At 36.2% G+C, this 14,425-nt stretch overlaps 1 protein-coding gene across 2 annotated transcripts in view; it reads left to right on the top strand.

Annotated features, from left to right (window-relative positions):
* DYNC1I2 (dynein cytoplasmic 1 intermediate chain 2) overlaps nucleotides 1–13,061 on the top strand; it is a 27,683-nt gene extending 14,622 nt beyond the window's left edge. For both annotated transcript variants that reach the window (XM_026853046.1, XM_026853045.1), the window contains 11 exons: nucleotides 4,984–5,073; nucleotides 5,318–5,480; nucleotides 5,573–5,672; nucleotides 6,184–6,309; nucleotides 7,231–7,377; nucleotides 7,722–7,835; nucleotides 8,206–8,339; nucleotides 9,352–9,496; nucleotides 10,340–10,480; nucleotides 11,479–11,604; nucleotides 12,289–13,061. In XM_026853046.1, the coding sequence (XP_026708847.1) occupies nucleotides 4,984–5,073; nucleotides 5,318–5,480; nucleotides 5,573–5,672; nucleotides 6,184–6,309; nucleotides 7,231–7,377; nucleotides 7,722–7,835; nucleotides 8,206–8,339; nucleotides 9,352–9,496; nucleotides 10,340–10,480; nucleotides 11,479–11,604; nucleotides 12,289–12,402 (1,400 nt within the window). In that variant the 3' untranslated portion in view covers nucleotides 12,403–13,061. The remainder of the gene's footprint in view (nucleotides 1–4,983; nucleotides 5,074–5,317; nucleotides 5,481–5,572; nucleotides 5,673–6,183; nucleotides 6,310–7,230; nucleotides 7,378–7,721; nucleotides 7,836–8,205; nucleotides 8,340–9,351; nucleotides 9,497–10,339; nucleotides 10,481–11,478; nucleotides 11,605–12,288) is intronic.
* The last annotated feature ends 1,364 nt before the right edge of the window (nucleotides 13,062–14,425 follow it).

The raw sequence follows: 14,425 nt of genomic DNA, 5'->3' as shown, positions 1-14,425 counted from the left end.
AATTTTCAATAGCTGTAGTCTTCTAACTCTACTGTTAGAATGAATTTAATTTCTTTTACATACTGCAGTTGTATTTATTATGTAAAAGAAATTAAATGAAATCACAAAATGGTTCATTGTTCTGAGGAACAGAGCAGAAAAAAATGCCCATTTTTTTCCTTGTTCTCTTGCTACCTCCTGTTCCTGTGTTCAGGGGTTTTGTTATTCTGTGATACAGTAAGGATCTTTTTTATTTAAAGACCAAATAAATTTATTTTGGCTTGATAAGTGTTGTGCCATACTCAGTGCTGTTCTCCCTTAATTCATAAATAATAAGCCTAAATATCTACTTCTCTATGCCATTACTAGACTTCAGTAACTTTTGTCATCATCATAATATGAACATCCTGTGTTTAGGCTGCTCCATCCCCCAGCATCCTTGTTCTGCCATTCTACTATCTAAATCCATTTCTCACTTCCCATGATGCTGTCTATAACACTGGTGCCTGCTTCCCTCATTGTCCAATTTTGGTGGACATGTTTTTTAGCTAGTATGGTCAACTGGTTATTAGGGCTGTCATTTAGCCTCTATTTGGCATGCTTTTTCAGGCAGCAGATTTTCAGATCTACTCTCTGAAAATACATTTGAAACTGTGTTCTCTTCATACACTCATTTCCTTCTAGCAGGCAGCAGAAGCAGTTTCAGCAACAGAGATGTAATTCAGATGTGAACTCTGGTATATGTCTTAATGTTCTGCAGGCTCCATGTTGGCCATCACGCAGAGTACTGTAATCATTGGTGCTACATTTTTTTCTTATCTGTACTTCTTGCGACACTGCTCTCTGTTACACTGTTTGATCTCTTCCTTTGTGATTTGTCAACGTACTGCTCAAATTTGCATGGAAAGAAATTAGTCACCAATACACCAATAAAGATGTGTTATGAGTCCTGGAAGTAGTTAATCCAAAGAAAGATAGGCATATAGGGGAATATGATTGTGCTTAGCTGTCATAAAGCTTTTCCTGGGCTAATGGGATACTTGTTATTTAGTGCTGCTGTACAATATAGTGCATGTGCAATAACAATTAACTGTAGACAGGATTATTGCATTAGCTCCACTTTTTGAGGAATTACTGTGGTAAAGTCTCTAAGACACAAACTGCTTAAGTCAGAATTGGACAAAAATGCTTAATATTTTCAGAGTAGTAACAATTTGGTGTATGAGATTGGCTTCTTGGATGCTGTTACTGTGAATGTAGCATTTTTACATTTTAATGTCTTAGAAATAATGGACCCTTATATATTCATGTATTATCCTGTACATGCCTTAAATGCACAGTGAAATATAGATGGGAAAACTTGATATGAAGACATTCAGCTTAACAAAAGCCACCCATTTCACAGATGATTTAACTTTGATTAACCTACTCTGCAGCAACAGATTACTCAGACAACTGGAACTTCACTCTATAGTGTTACTGCTAGGTGCAGCCTAATTTACAGCACTGCTTTTCTTTCTGTCTTGCCAAAATACATCACAATTTTGATGTTGACTCAAAGTAAAAATTCAGTGGTTCATTAAACCTGTTTTTAGCATTCATTGACAAGGAATTTGTGGCTATTAAAGTAGTTGCTATTTTTATGCAATCTTTACTGCTCAGTTTGTAACCTTAGCTTCCCTGTTTGCCTGTCAGAAATAACATAGAGTTAAATCCTTAGCATATTATAATGAATATTCATCAATATGTTGATCTGACATAGTCTGCTTTCCTGTCTTAACGCCCTATGACTCTTCTAAGTCTTAGCAGCCTTTTTTAAAATGTGAAATTGTATTTGGTATATTGACAGTTGAAGTGGCATAAAATGCCAGTAGGTACAGTCAATAATGAATAAGGAAGATGAAGTTAGGCAGTGCCTTTTTGGGGTTTCCAAATGATGTAGCTGACTTGAAATAAATGCAGTACACCACTGTATAATGGTTCTTGACTTGCTAGATGTGGAACTTTTTCAGAAATAGTATGTCCAGTCTTTCAGTGTTTTCCTGGGTAGTATCTTATTGTTACGCTCATTCCTTGAAAATACCAGCACCTGGCCTGTTATTAAATAATATTAAGATAAAGGAGAGACAGGAAAAGTAATGGGGAAAAAAAAAATATTGTATTTGTTTGTCTAACAGCTTCATGCTCCCCTTTTTGATTGTAAACTTCTGCAAGAAAGCATCCTAGTTTAGTTTTGGATGAGAAAGCCAAGAACCTGGGGGGGGGCTTTTTTGTTTTGCATTGTTGTTTTTTTTCCTCCAGATCCCATAATGAGAAAGTTTGCATATGACTTTTCTTTAGAGAGGTTTTAGATTTACGTAGTTACAGATAAATCACAGTGAGATGACATGTTCAATTTCAAGTCTGATACTTTGAGAATATTAAAATAAGTGCTGTATCCTGCATTTAAGTGCACTAATATCAGCTGGCTGTATGTAGTGAAAGTACTATGGAGGAATTTAGATCTCTGTATAATATATGCCATTTATGTTTCCAACATTAAAAGGCAAGAGCAATCAACTATATGATCTTTTGAATAAAATATGTAGATTAGAAGGTCACTTAGCACTAAGGGGTTGACCATCTGCATTTGACAAGAATTTGACTCCTGTCACTGAAAATGGTACTTAGAATCAGTGTAGTATGACTAATGGGGGGTTGGGCCGCAATTTCTAATTTGGGACTTTCAAAGCTAGAATAATGTATCCAGGGTGACCCAAAACCAAATTTTTAAATTTGAAGGCATCATTTAAGTCCACAAGATTGATTGGCAGGCTGAACAAGAAGGGGATTTTTATCCAAGTGGCTGTAATGTGAATATGTCATCCTGTATTTGTTGTTCTCAAAATCATGTGTGTTAACTCATATTGCATTTTTTTAATTAATAAGTGTTCACACCTATAGTGATTTGACATTAAGAATTCCATCCCTTAGAATTGCTATAAGTTATACAGTTTTCAGATTACTAGTCCGCTGTACGTGTGAATCCATCTAAAAAGGAGCAGTGTCTTTCTGTTTCTCTGCGTGATTATTTTGCCCAAAAAAGCTTTCATTTTTTTTAAGTAGCACAAAAGCTGTAATTGGCATGCTTTGTAAGGAAGTGTCAATGTGCAAGAGAGTGGAGATCACCAAGAATTCTTTTACGCGTTCTTTCCCCTTTGCACCACCGCCTCCTCAGCAGGGTCACTGAGATCACTAGCTTTTCTTGAAATGGCCATTTTCACTGGCAGGTGCATTATACCCTGTATTTTCAGATTGTTTTTCCATTCTGAATGTTTGGCAGGTTGATTGCTCTGGCTGCATTGACGGAGAAAGGGCTGACAAATGCGGTTGGGCTGGCTGAAAAGACAGTGATTACTGTTTTCCTTTGTGGCTGATTGAGGCCCTTGAAAGGAAAGATTTTAACCTTCACCATTTGGTTCAAAAGTATGAGCATATATTGAAATCATTCATGCCATTTATCCTAGTTCTGTAAACTTGTCAGAACGTAAAAATCGCTCAATTTCAAGTAATGTAGGATTGGCATACGTCATTATCATTTTGATTAAGTTGGAGTTTGTATTATTGTGTGCATTATACAGTGTCATTTAAAGCTTTCTTTCCTGCAGGTACAGTTATATTTTTATTGCCTATACTATGGAGTTAGAAAGATTTTCAGACCTCTTTAAACCTATCACTATGTGTGTGGTTTGGCAGCTGGTATGGCCTACAAGCTGTATTTTGTTTGCAGGGTAAAGGCTTGTCTGTAGACCTCCTGGAGTGCTGGTAATTGCACAGGCTTGCCATTGGGGAAAGACATGATTGGAAGCAGTCAGGCAGAAAAATGTTGTGCCATCCCATTGCCACCTCATAGCAGAGAGACAATCCTAGCAGTACCATCTGGTTGTTGCTATCTAGTCAGCTGGCCTAGCTGCTGGGACCATGGCTTGGCAGCTGGTTCCCATCCCTTGACCACACTTACTTTTTTTTTGTGTGTGTGTGTGCATGCATGTGGACTGGTTTTTTACTTTTTTTTTCTTTAGGTAACTTGGAACATGGGTCAGGGAGATGGCTGCAACAAACAAGCCTAGTCCCTGTTGAATACTGTCTCATTACTTGTGATGAGGCATGCAGCAGACTCCTGCTGCTATCCCCTTATAAACAAATGACATAGCTGTTTAACCAATAAAAATAGTCTTTTCAGAAGCTTATCCTAGAAGGTGGATGAAGAAAAAATAGAAAATGCATATTCCACAACACTAAGTAATTTAAAGTTATTTTCTGGTTTACAGTATCCAAAGAATAAAATGTAGAAATGCAGAAAGTGCTGTAAACCTTGTCAGTATTCCTGAACATTAACATTTTATGTTATTCATTGCAATTAGGGAAAACACATTTTGCTGTAAAGTTCTCATTGCCAAACATGATATGGATAATGAGACTTGCATTTAGAATGACAGAAAAAATGTGATCTCCCTGCCATTATCTTTAGCAAAATTTGCCTCTCAGAATAGCAACCTGAAAGCTAATGTAAGCCATCTTCATGCCATGCGAAGACCCATTAGACTCTGATGGTTTCAGATCACAAGTAAGCAGCTGCTCTGTAGACTATTTTAGACATTTGATTTTTCTTTATTCTTCAGCATTAATGTGTCAGCATGTTACACAGAACATGCATCCACCACATGGTTTTGTGTGGAATCATAAATGTTTGTAAGAGATTTCCACTTCGGTTTCTTCTCAATTTCTTATGTGTCTTATTTCAGTTTATACAACCACATCATTTAGTGCAACTAAAATCCAGGTGTAGACAGTGTTCCAGTGATCTTTTGGTTTGAGATAATGTTATACTGGGGACTGCATTTTAAAAATATAACCATTTAAAATTAAATGATACCATTTTCATCAGCTCATTTGAGATTCATATGGAATGTTACTGTTCCTCTTTAAAAACACTGATAGTCTCACCATAATGTTTCTCCGTAGATGAGGAAGATGAAGATGATGTGGTTGCACCAAAACCATTAGTTGAACCTGAGGAAGAAAAAACATTTAAAAAAGCAGAGGAGGAAGAAGGTACTATTCACCTCATTCTGAATGTGTTGTAAAGAAAGGCATCAATAAATTTTAAATTTCTTTAAGTTGAAATTAATTTGATTTACATTTCAGCTAGCAAAATATAAAATTCAAGAATGTTTTTAAAACCTATGGATGTTAGGAAACAAATTTTCCAACATCGTGATAAATACTCTGTTTTTCTTTCTTGGAAAGCATTAGTGAAAGTATGCAGTCCAGGACTGTATGTATACTTCTTTTCCAGCTGCCCCTCATGAACTTACAGAAGAGGAAAAACAACAAATTTTGCATTCTGAAGAATTTCTAAGTTTCTTTGACCATTCCACAAGGATTGTCGAAAGAGCCCTTTCTGAGCAAATCAACATTTTCTTTGACTACAGTGGAAGAGACTTAGAAGACAAAGAAGGGTAACATGAATATTGAATACTTCACTGTGCATGTGCAATATTTGTAATTGAAAATGTGATATAAGATTAATATCTGCTAATTGCCTTTATAGAGAGATTCAAGCAGGAGCAAAACTGTCCTTAAACAGGCAGTTTTTTGATGAACGTTGGTCAAAGCATCGTGTTGTCAGTTGTTTGGACTGGTCATCTCAGGTAAAAAATAATGCTTATGTTAAGCAATTATCTCTGTAAATTCTTTTAGTTCTGTGCATTTGACCCTTTTGTAAGTTCAGTTGATACAAGCTGTATTTCTAAATGCATTACTTATATTCTCCATAGTTTTCAAAAACTAAACAGAGCTGTTAATCTTGAAAGTAGACAAAGGTTTGTATTATGAAGAAAGTTTTTGGCATATTTGTTCCTGGTTTATGGCCTACTCTGTAGAGGTAACTGTTAGCTTCACTTACAAGTACTGGTTTTTACATTTAAAAGCAAGTTATGTTGAAAACCAGAGCAAGACTCTAATATGTTAATGCTGTTTTATGAGCTAAATTTGAAACACAGTTTTGACAATTTCTCATATATAACATAAGGTGGCTTTTGGTGTTTGCTGTGGGTTTTTTTTAACCCTATTTTGTTGAGGAAAAAAACAAAGATTCTAGGATTGTCTGGACCTTTAGCTAGTCATCTTGCTTACTTTGAGTCTTTTTCACTTACTGTACAGTACCCGGAATTACTTGTAGCCTCTTATAACAACAATGAGGATGCACCTCATGAGCCTGATGGTGTGGCCCTTGTATGGAATATGAAGTACAAGAAAACTACACCAGAGTACGTCTTTCACTGTCAGGTATGATTCTGTCTTGGGAGCCTAAAGATTTTACGTTGATGAACTTGGACAAGTACCTTCCTTATGCTTGTCAACATAATGATTTCATTGGACTGGCATTCACTTTAACCACATGTATTTGCAAACAGATGTTGATAGCTAGAGATTTCAGTTTAGAAACATTCTGTTTTAGAATTTCTGACATCATTCATAATTCAGTCTTGTTCAAAAATTCATTTTCTTATTTTATTTCAAACTTTGTGTAATGGTTGAACCACAAAGAAGGTTTATATGTAAGAGGATTGAGTGGAATCATATACTACTAGAGCTTAGTTTACTGGAAAATGAAGATGGCCTGAGGAGATGGAGCAAGGATGAAAACTGGAAACATATGTGTCAAGAAGGCGGCAGATGGAGGTTTTCTGGTAGTTTTCTGAAAGATAAAAACATGCAAATCTCTTCCATTATGCCAAGACTGGGATAGCCACTTTATTTTCAAAATGCCCTAATTCTGAAAAATTACGTAGTTGGGTCAAAATTTAATCGCACGTTGTCAGATTACTGTCAAAACCCAGATCACAAATGTAACTTTATTGTATCAAAACAGATTTGTACATTCTCTTAAGAAAATTACCTGAGAATGTGACAAAACATTATTAAAATCTTGTGCATTACTGAGCCTTTTCTTGCTAACAAACTATGCTAGGAGGAATACAAATGTACACATATGAGGAAAAGAGGACCTTAATTTTATTAATACAGCTTAAAACTAAAAGACTTGAGGGTTGACAAAGGGTTTGTGAATCCTTAGGAACTGGACAATGATCTAGGCAAAGAACTTACTCTGATATTTGGTCCCGTTTTCTTTAGTTTTAGACGTAGCATTGTTGAATTATAGGTCTTTGTGTATTTTGCTGTTTTTCTGGTTTTTTTTCCTTTCAGTCAGCAGTGATGTCAGCTACATTTGCAAAATTTCATCCCAATCTGGTGGTTGGTGGCACGTACTCAGGCCAAATAGTGCTATGGGATAATCGCAGCAATAAGAGAACCCCAGTGCAGAGAACTCCCCTTTCAGCTGCTGCTCACACGGTAGGGGGTGAAATATCTTCAAGGACTGTTCCCTGTTGAGATGTATTTAACCTCTAGGAAGCTCTGTCCAGTGCGCTTGATTGATAGTGCCTAAATGTTTATGTCCATATTTTGCCAATGCTATCACTGCACCTGACTTTTCATAAGTCACCTGACTTTTCATAAAAATCAGTGTCAGAAAAACAAGTATCGGTTTTGTCGGGGAGTATTCTTTGTTCTGTACTGTGATCAATCTTTTAAGCTTTGTTAAATGGTAAAGTTGTATATTTTGCTGTATATTAATTATACCAGATTTGGTTGTTACTTGGAAATTCCTTTTCCTGATAGTATTTTACGTTTTTTAGCACCCAGTGTACTGTGTAAATGTTGTTGGGACCCAGAATGCTCATAATTTGATAAGTATCTCAACTGATGGGAAAATATGCTCTTGGAGTCTGGACATGCTTTCCCAACCACAGGTAAGATAACTTTGCATATATGTAGGATCTATTCCAGATTAATATCTTGTAAAAAAATTAGTGAATCTAAAAAGCATTAATAAACATTTTCCTAACACAGAGAATTATACTTAAGGTAGCTTTGATAAATTTTTTGATAAAATATTACCCCACCTGTGGAATCAAATAGTGTGTTGATACTTCTGTGTATTTTTGTTGCACTTGTGTTAGCAGTGAACGCAGTTTTAACAATAAATAACTTTGTTATTCCTGCCCAATTCTGTACAAGTAAAATAAAATTTAAAAAACCTCCGATTGAGAAATCTAAATGACTTCATAGATGTTAATATTTCAAATTTTTTAAAGTAAGTTGCTGACATTTTCACTACAGGATAGCATGGAGCTGGTTCACAAACAGTCCAAGGCTGTGGCTGTTACCTGCATGTCCTTCCCTATTGGAGATGTCAACAACTTTGTTGTTGGCAGTGAAGAAGGCTCAGTGTACACTGCATGCCGTCATGGCAGGTGAATACAAACTTTAATTTTTCAAAGGAAATAAAAATAGTGAAAGGATGAGTCCCTGCATGCTTTACACTCCTAAAATTTATAGTGCATATTTACTCCTTTGTCTTAAAGGAGTTCAGAATAGCTGTATATGAATTCCAGTGCACACTTTTTCCTGGGCAAGAGCTTCATTAAAACCAGAGAAGTTGGAATATTGAATTGGTACTGCATTGCCTTCAGTGACTAGGAGTTGTTTGTGTTGATGAGGGCAGCACAGGTCACTGCTGGTTTATTCATTTGAATTGTAGCAGAACATTCCAAACTTTGTATCAGTTCTGTAGATAATTGTACAGTAACATCACGCACAAATCTTAAATTGTCTAGCTTTTCTCCTGCTGTTCAATCTATTTTGAAATTGTCTGACTGTATCTTATCAATTGCTTTCTTAAATATAATTGAGTGGCCAGGTTTCATCTCAAATACACATCACCCTTGCTGCACAGCTTTTTAGTTCCAAAATACCCAAAATTGTATCACTTTTGTGTAACATCCTTCCCATCTGTTCCCCCCCCTTCTTTTTCATCGCTTCTGATAGGAGGCTATTAGGGATATATTGTTACTGTTTTATGTCTGAGCCCTGTGTCCATAAGGTACATGCAACTTCTCTTAAATTAGTGGGAGTTTTAATGCTTATTCCCGAGGACTGGATTTTGTTCTTCGTATGAATGGAAGTTTTAGCTATTGCTTAGAGAACAATGTAGTTAAATATGTGGACTTGTACCTGCTGAATGAGTCTCTTCTCCCTGTGGTATATTTTGGCACTTAAGGTTAGCAGAAAATAGATGTTGAAGTTAAGGTCTGTATTCAAGCCTAATCTTCTGTGATCTTGTGGTGAAGCCTTTTGCAGTGGGGTAACCTCCATACAAAGCAGCAAAATCTTCTTTTGGCTATATTTAAATTGCATTTCAGTGCTATCTGTCTGCAGATGTATGGTTTCCAGATAAATTAACCTTGGTTATATATTCTAAAACAGCAAAGCTGGAATCAGTGAGATGTTTGAAGGACACCAGGGACCAATCACAGGTATCAACTGCCATGCAGCAGTTGGACCTGTAGACTTCTCACATCTTTTTGTCACCTCTTCTTTTGACTGGACAGTAAAGCTTTGGACAACTAAGGTAACTTAAATAGATAGTTCAGTGGTTTTCTTCGTAGTCCTTGACACAAGGTGGTGCTATAATGTAAGCTACTTAAACTTCAGTAAACTGAGGTCAAATCCTGTGAAGCACTCTAGGTTCCCAGCAGCAATCCTTTCAAAGAGGAGATAACTGATGAGCAAAACTGTGGTTAACAACATAAAGCTTTGCTTTCAGATTATACATCACTTGTATACTTCTGATCCATTCTGTTCATTCTTTTGCCCTTTGTTATCAGCATCAATTACAATGTAATCAAATGTAAATCATGTTGTAAAATCAGTTACTTTATATTACACATAAGGCAAATGTTTTGCTACAATTTTGTGGAGGACTAAAGGACAGCACCAAAACTGATGTCAGTTAAAACTCCATGAGGATCACAATTGAAAAACCTATCATTCCCATTGCCAGAATTACCTTTCTCTCTTACTATGATAATCTGAGGAATGCAAAGCAGAGGAAGCAGAGTTAGAATTTCCCAGTAACTGTCTGAATTGCTGTCACTGATTTATCATTGGCTTGACTTACAAGATTCTTAATGCATTAAATTTACAATCTCTTACAATATTGGCTTGCTACTGATTTTTTTTATAGTATCAGCCAGTAAAAAGGCTGCATGCTTTGGAAAGCATCCCTTTAATAACAGCATTCATTTTTTGCTAGTTTTTGCAGAGACATTTTTTTAAAGTAAGTCAAAATGTGAATCATGTTTTAGTTATTGCTGATAATGCTGTTGAAGTTCTGCATTTTGCTTTACTTGTTAGCTTTATAATTTTGAAGTGCAGAGTTTGGCTATCACATTGTTATGTTTGCTTTTTTCAGAATAACAAACCTCTCTACTCCTTTGAAGACAACTCAGATTATGTTTATGATGTGATGTGGTCTCCAACTCACCCTGCTTTGTTTGCCTGTGTGGATGGGATGGGCAGGCTTGACCTGTGGAATCTCAACAATGATACTGAGGTGAGGCAGTCAGGTTGACAGTCAAATGTGGCTGGAAAAGTGTTTGTATGCTTTGAAAAAAATGTCAGGAGTTTACCATAGCGTTTTGTTTCAGTTTTTTGTTGTTGTTCTTAAATGTTCTGTAGTTCCGCTAGTTTTTGTGTAATAGATTCCATTCTTTAATTACAGGGTTGTAACTCAAATGACTCCTCATAGTGAATAACAGCAGTAATTGAATTGCTTTTACCTGTAACAAGAGTGCAAAACATCTGTCAGCCTAACACTGATCCATGTTGTGAAAGTGATTACAGACCTTCCCCAGTATGGCCTTGGCAGCCTATAGCTTAACAGTGGGAACAAACCTGTTACCCACACACCACTGTTGTTCCTATTGCCATTGTAATACTGCAGTGAAATTGTAATTTGTTTCTAAACTTAGAGAATTGAATGTTTTCTGGTGTGAATTATAAACATAATTATAGTATAAATCTTTTCCCAGAGTAAACCTTGTTGGAGGTGGGTGAGAGGAAAAACCTGTCAGATACTCAGTACTTAAATTTCACCTTCTCCTAACTGCATATAGAAGAAAGCAGTTCTGTAGGAGCATATCCCAGCCTACGGCTTCAAATTGGAATTACCTGGTTTTAGCCTTTGGACAGGATTCGACCCGCCAAAGCAGCTGATTTCATCCCTGCCCTCTGTCATAACCTTTCTTGAGAACCCAGGGCTCCTCCTTGCTGTCTGACTGAATGCATGCCTATGCCTCCTGTCTCATGACAGGAATGCAGATGTGCTTTTTGATATTGGGTGTTTGTACTTTACCCAGGGGACAGATGATGTGTTGTTCTGGTCATGTGATAGCTTAAGGCCACCAAGAGTCTTTGAGATCAATGTACTCTCCATCAGCTGAAATGTTGGGCACTACTTCTAATTCAACACTTAGGGACTAAGTGTGTTCTGTAATCTATAGCTTGTGGAATCCTCGTGAATTTTTAGCAATGTGTTTTAAATGGATACAGGTGCCAACTGCAAGCATTACTGTGGAGGGCAATCCTGCTCTGAACCGTGTGAGATGGACGCATTCTGGGAGAGAGATTGCTGTAGGTGATTCAGAGGGACAAATAGTTATATATGACGTGGGAGAGGTATGTATACCATGTATTTTGTGAAGTACATTACAAAACACTTAGGTTTCTTTGGACAACTTTTTTCCTTGTGACTAGAGGAATAAGGTTATATTTTTATTTCAAATTCATGTTTCCTTTTTCTGTCTATTTCAGGTATTCTAGCATAACTTTTTAGCTTGCTATCTGGCAGCCAATCAAAAAGTAAAAACATTATCATAAAGCTGGTGAAATAAGATGAAAGAATCAATGGTTTTGTTTGTAGAGATTTTATCTTCTTTAACTGTGGCACATGTGAATTCTGACTAGCTTGAGAGGTACTGAACAGTTTTGCAGTGAAGCAGTCTTGACTTTGTTCCTACAGGGAAGCTGTTGCTATTGCAAGTATGTGTACTGCAGTAGTACATAACCAATTGATTGGATAGGGATATGGCATTAGTATTCCCCTTTGGAGGTAGTCTCTTAGGTGGAGACATATCATGTGAACCTGTAATTGTATCATTACATACTCAAATACAGGATTCTCAAATTCTGCTTCTTTTACTAGTTAGACCTTTTGCAGTTCAGACTATTTTAAAAGTTACACTAAATAAAGGTAAGCTTTCCAATCGGAACCTCTTCTGAACATTACTTAAGCATTCTGCTGTTCAGAATGAGCTGGTTTTATTTATCAGTAGGTTTAAATAACGTTCTCTTTGTCAACAGCAAATTGCCGTTCCTCGCAGCGACGAGTGGACTCGATTTGGTCGAACACTGGCAGAAATAAATGCTAACAGAGCTGACGCAGAAGAGGAAGCTGCAACCCGCATACCAGCATAGATCTTTAAAAATAGGCTGCAGTGATAGACTTGTGAATGATTTGATGCAAATCTTAAAAGTGTTAGCATGCGTCAGTTCAAATAATAGCTTAAGGAAGGAATATATGGATTCAACTATGGACTTTGAAAATGTATTAAGGTCACTAAAAATCAGATCTTGTGTTGTCACTTTTTATATACAAATTGCAAGCACATTCTTGGATTTGTGTAACTTTTTAATACAGGTAACTTTGACTTTGGAAGAAACTTCTTTTGCTGAATCACTAACCTGGTGTAAATTTGCTCTTGGGCTTCTGAAATCTCCAGTTTGTAACAGTATCTATTTCTGAAAAGTAAAAGTTTTTTGTTTCTAAACTAAGCTTTCTATATTATACAGACAAACCTTCAGTAGGTAGTAGATCTCTGAAGCATTCTTTAATTTGAACTCTTCAAATTACCCATGGATATGCATGCATATGTTCTAAGTAAGTTTAAATGTTTATATATAGATAAGTCTCAGGCTCTGGTAGTAGGGTAATATATGTGAATGAAAATCTGTAGTTACAAACTTATTTGATAATTGGACCTGAATTACTGAAATACATATTTAATACCAAGTTCTTTTGTTTGAATTAGTGCATTAAAAGGTGAGACTGATCCATAAATAAAATATTATGTGAGCATTTGTCAGCTGCCCTGACCCCTAATCTGTGTCCTTTCAGTAGTTTGAGAGTAGAAAGTTCCTGGGACCTGCTTCTTTCATTTTACTATACATGTCACAGAACTATTTTCTATCCCCAACCTCCACTTCCTACCATGGCAATCAGCCAAAAGTAAAAAAGGCTACTGTTGTCAAATTTTTCTTTTCCAAATCATAAGGAAGTAGATTTTGACTTACTTTCTATAGCATGATGATTTACATTCTATTAACTACAGCCTTGCTGCTAATTTTCTATATTAAGGAAAGATCTTCTTGCTTTTTAACATTGTTATTGAAACAAAACGCTTCGAATTTCTGTTAAAACATTATCAAGTTTCCCATCAAGACTGGATTGGGGATGGTGGATGTGTGTTGTGTTGTTTAGGGGGGGTTCTGTTTCTCCTTGTCTCAGTTGTGTTACAAGCGGCTCACAGACACAGGCAGCAGTAACAGCAGTTCTGTCTTCAGGTGGTTCTCTTTCAGTGAGTTTGAAAGTGAAATGTATTTAAGTTTCCATTGGTGTTGTCTTGTCAAAAGTGTCCCCCCCCTTCCAATACAAAGTTATGCTGTTCAGTTTTACATTTTTCTTGTATGTTTTCTTCAACCTTATGACAGCAGCTATCTGTTCAGTTGAAAAATGTGTGAACTCTATCTAGTATCATATGATTTTTACCCTTCAGGCACAAGAATTCTTAACAAGCAGAATGTTATGTTGTCTTAATGATTTGAGGTTCTTTTAACTGGGATTGTTACCTCTCATTTAATAATACATTTCCTTCAGAAATGCAGTAGATAATACTTTCTTTAAATGGATTGTGACATAAATGTATAGGTCACATGGCATTAGTTTTATGTAATTTCATCCTTTCAATAATTTTCAACAAAACTATTCTCTATTCATTCCTGCTTGTGTTCTTCCCTCACAGAATAGTTGAGTACAGGTTAAAAATGTTGTAACAGTAATGTTGCATCATGTAACCTGATGCTACATACTGTAAATAAACCTCCTAGGAGCCACACTGTCCAGTTTTGGAGCTGTAAGAAATACAAATGCTATCTTGCACTGTAAAGTCTCCTAAGGCCTTGATCAAATCAGTCAACAAGCTGTGGCTAAGATTAAATGCCAGTGGGTACCTACCATTTTTGTATCTATTTAGAAAAGCGCAAAACAAAATACATAAATATGGGAGAAAGTTCCTGGGAAGCCTGTCTCTGGAAAACAGCACAGAACAGGTAATTCTTTAAACGGGAAAAAAAAGCCTAATGGACAGGAAGCCTTCTAAGGGGGTTATATATATATATATATATATATATATATATATATATATATATATATTATATATAT

This window comes from Athene cunicularia (genome assembly GCF_003259725.1).
Source record: "Athene cunicularia isolate RWA chromosome 7 unlocalized genomic scaffold, athCun1 chr7_part1, whole genome shotgun sequence".
Lineage (NCBI taxonomy): Eukaryota > Metazoa > Chordata > Aves > Strigiformes > Strigidae > Athene > Athene cunicularia.
This window is presented reverse-complemented; position numbering and strand designations above follow the sequence as displayed.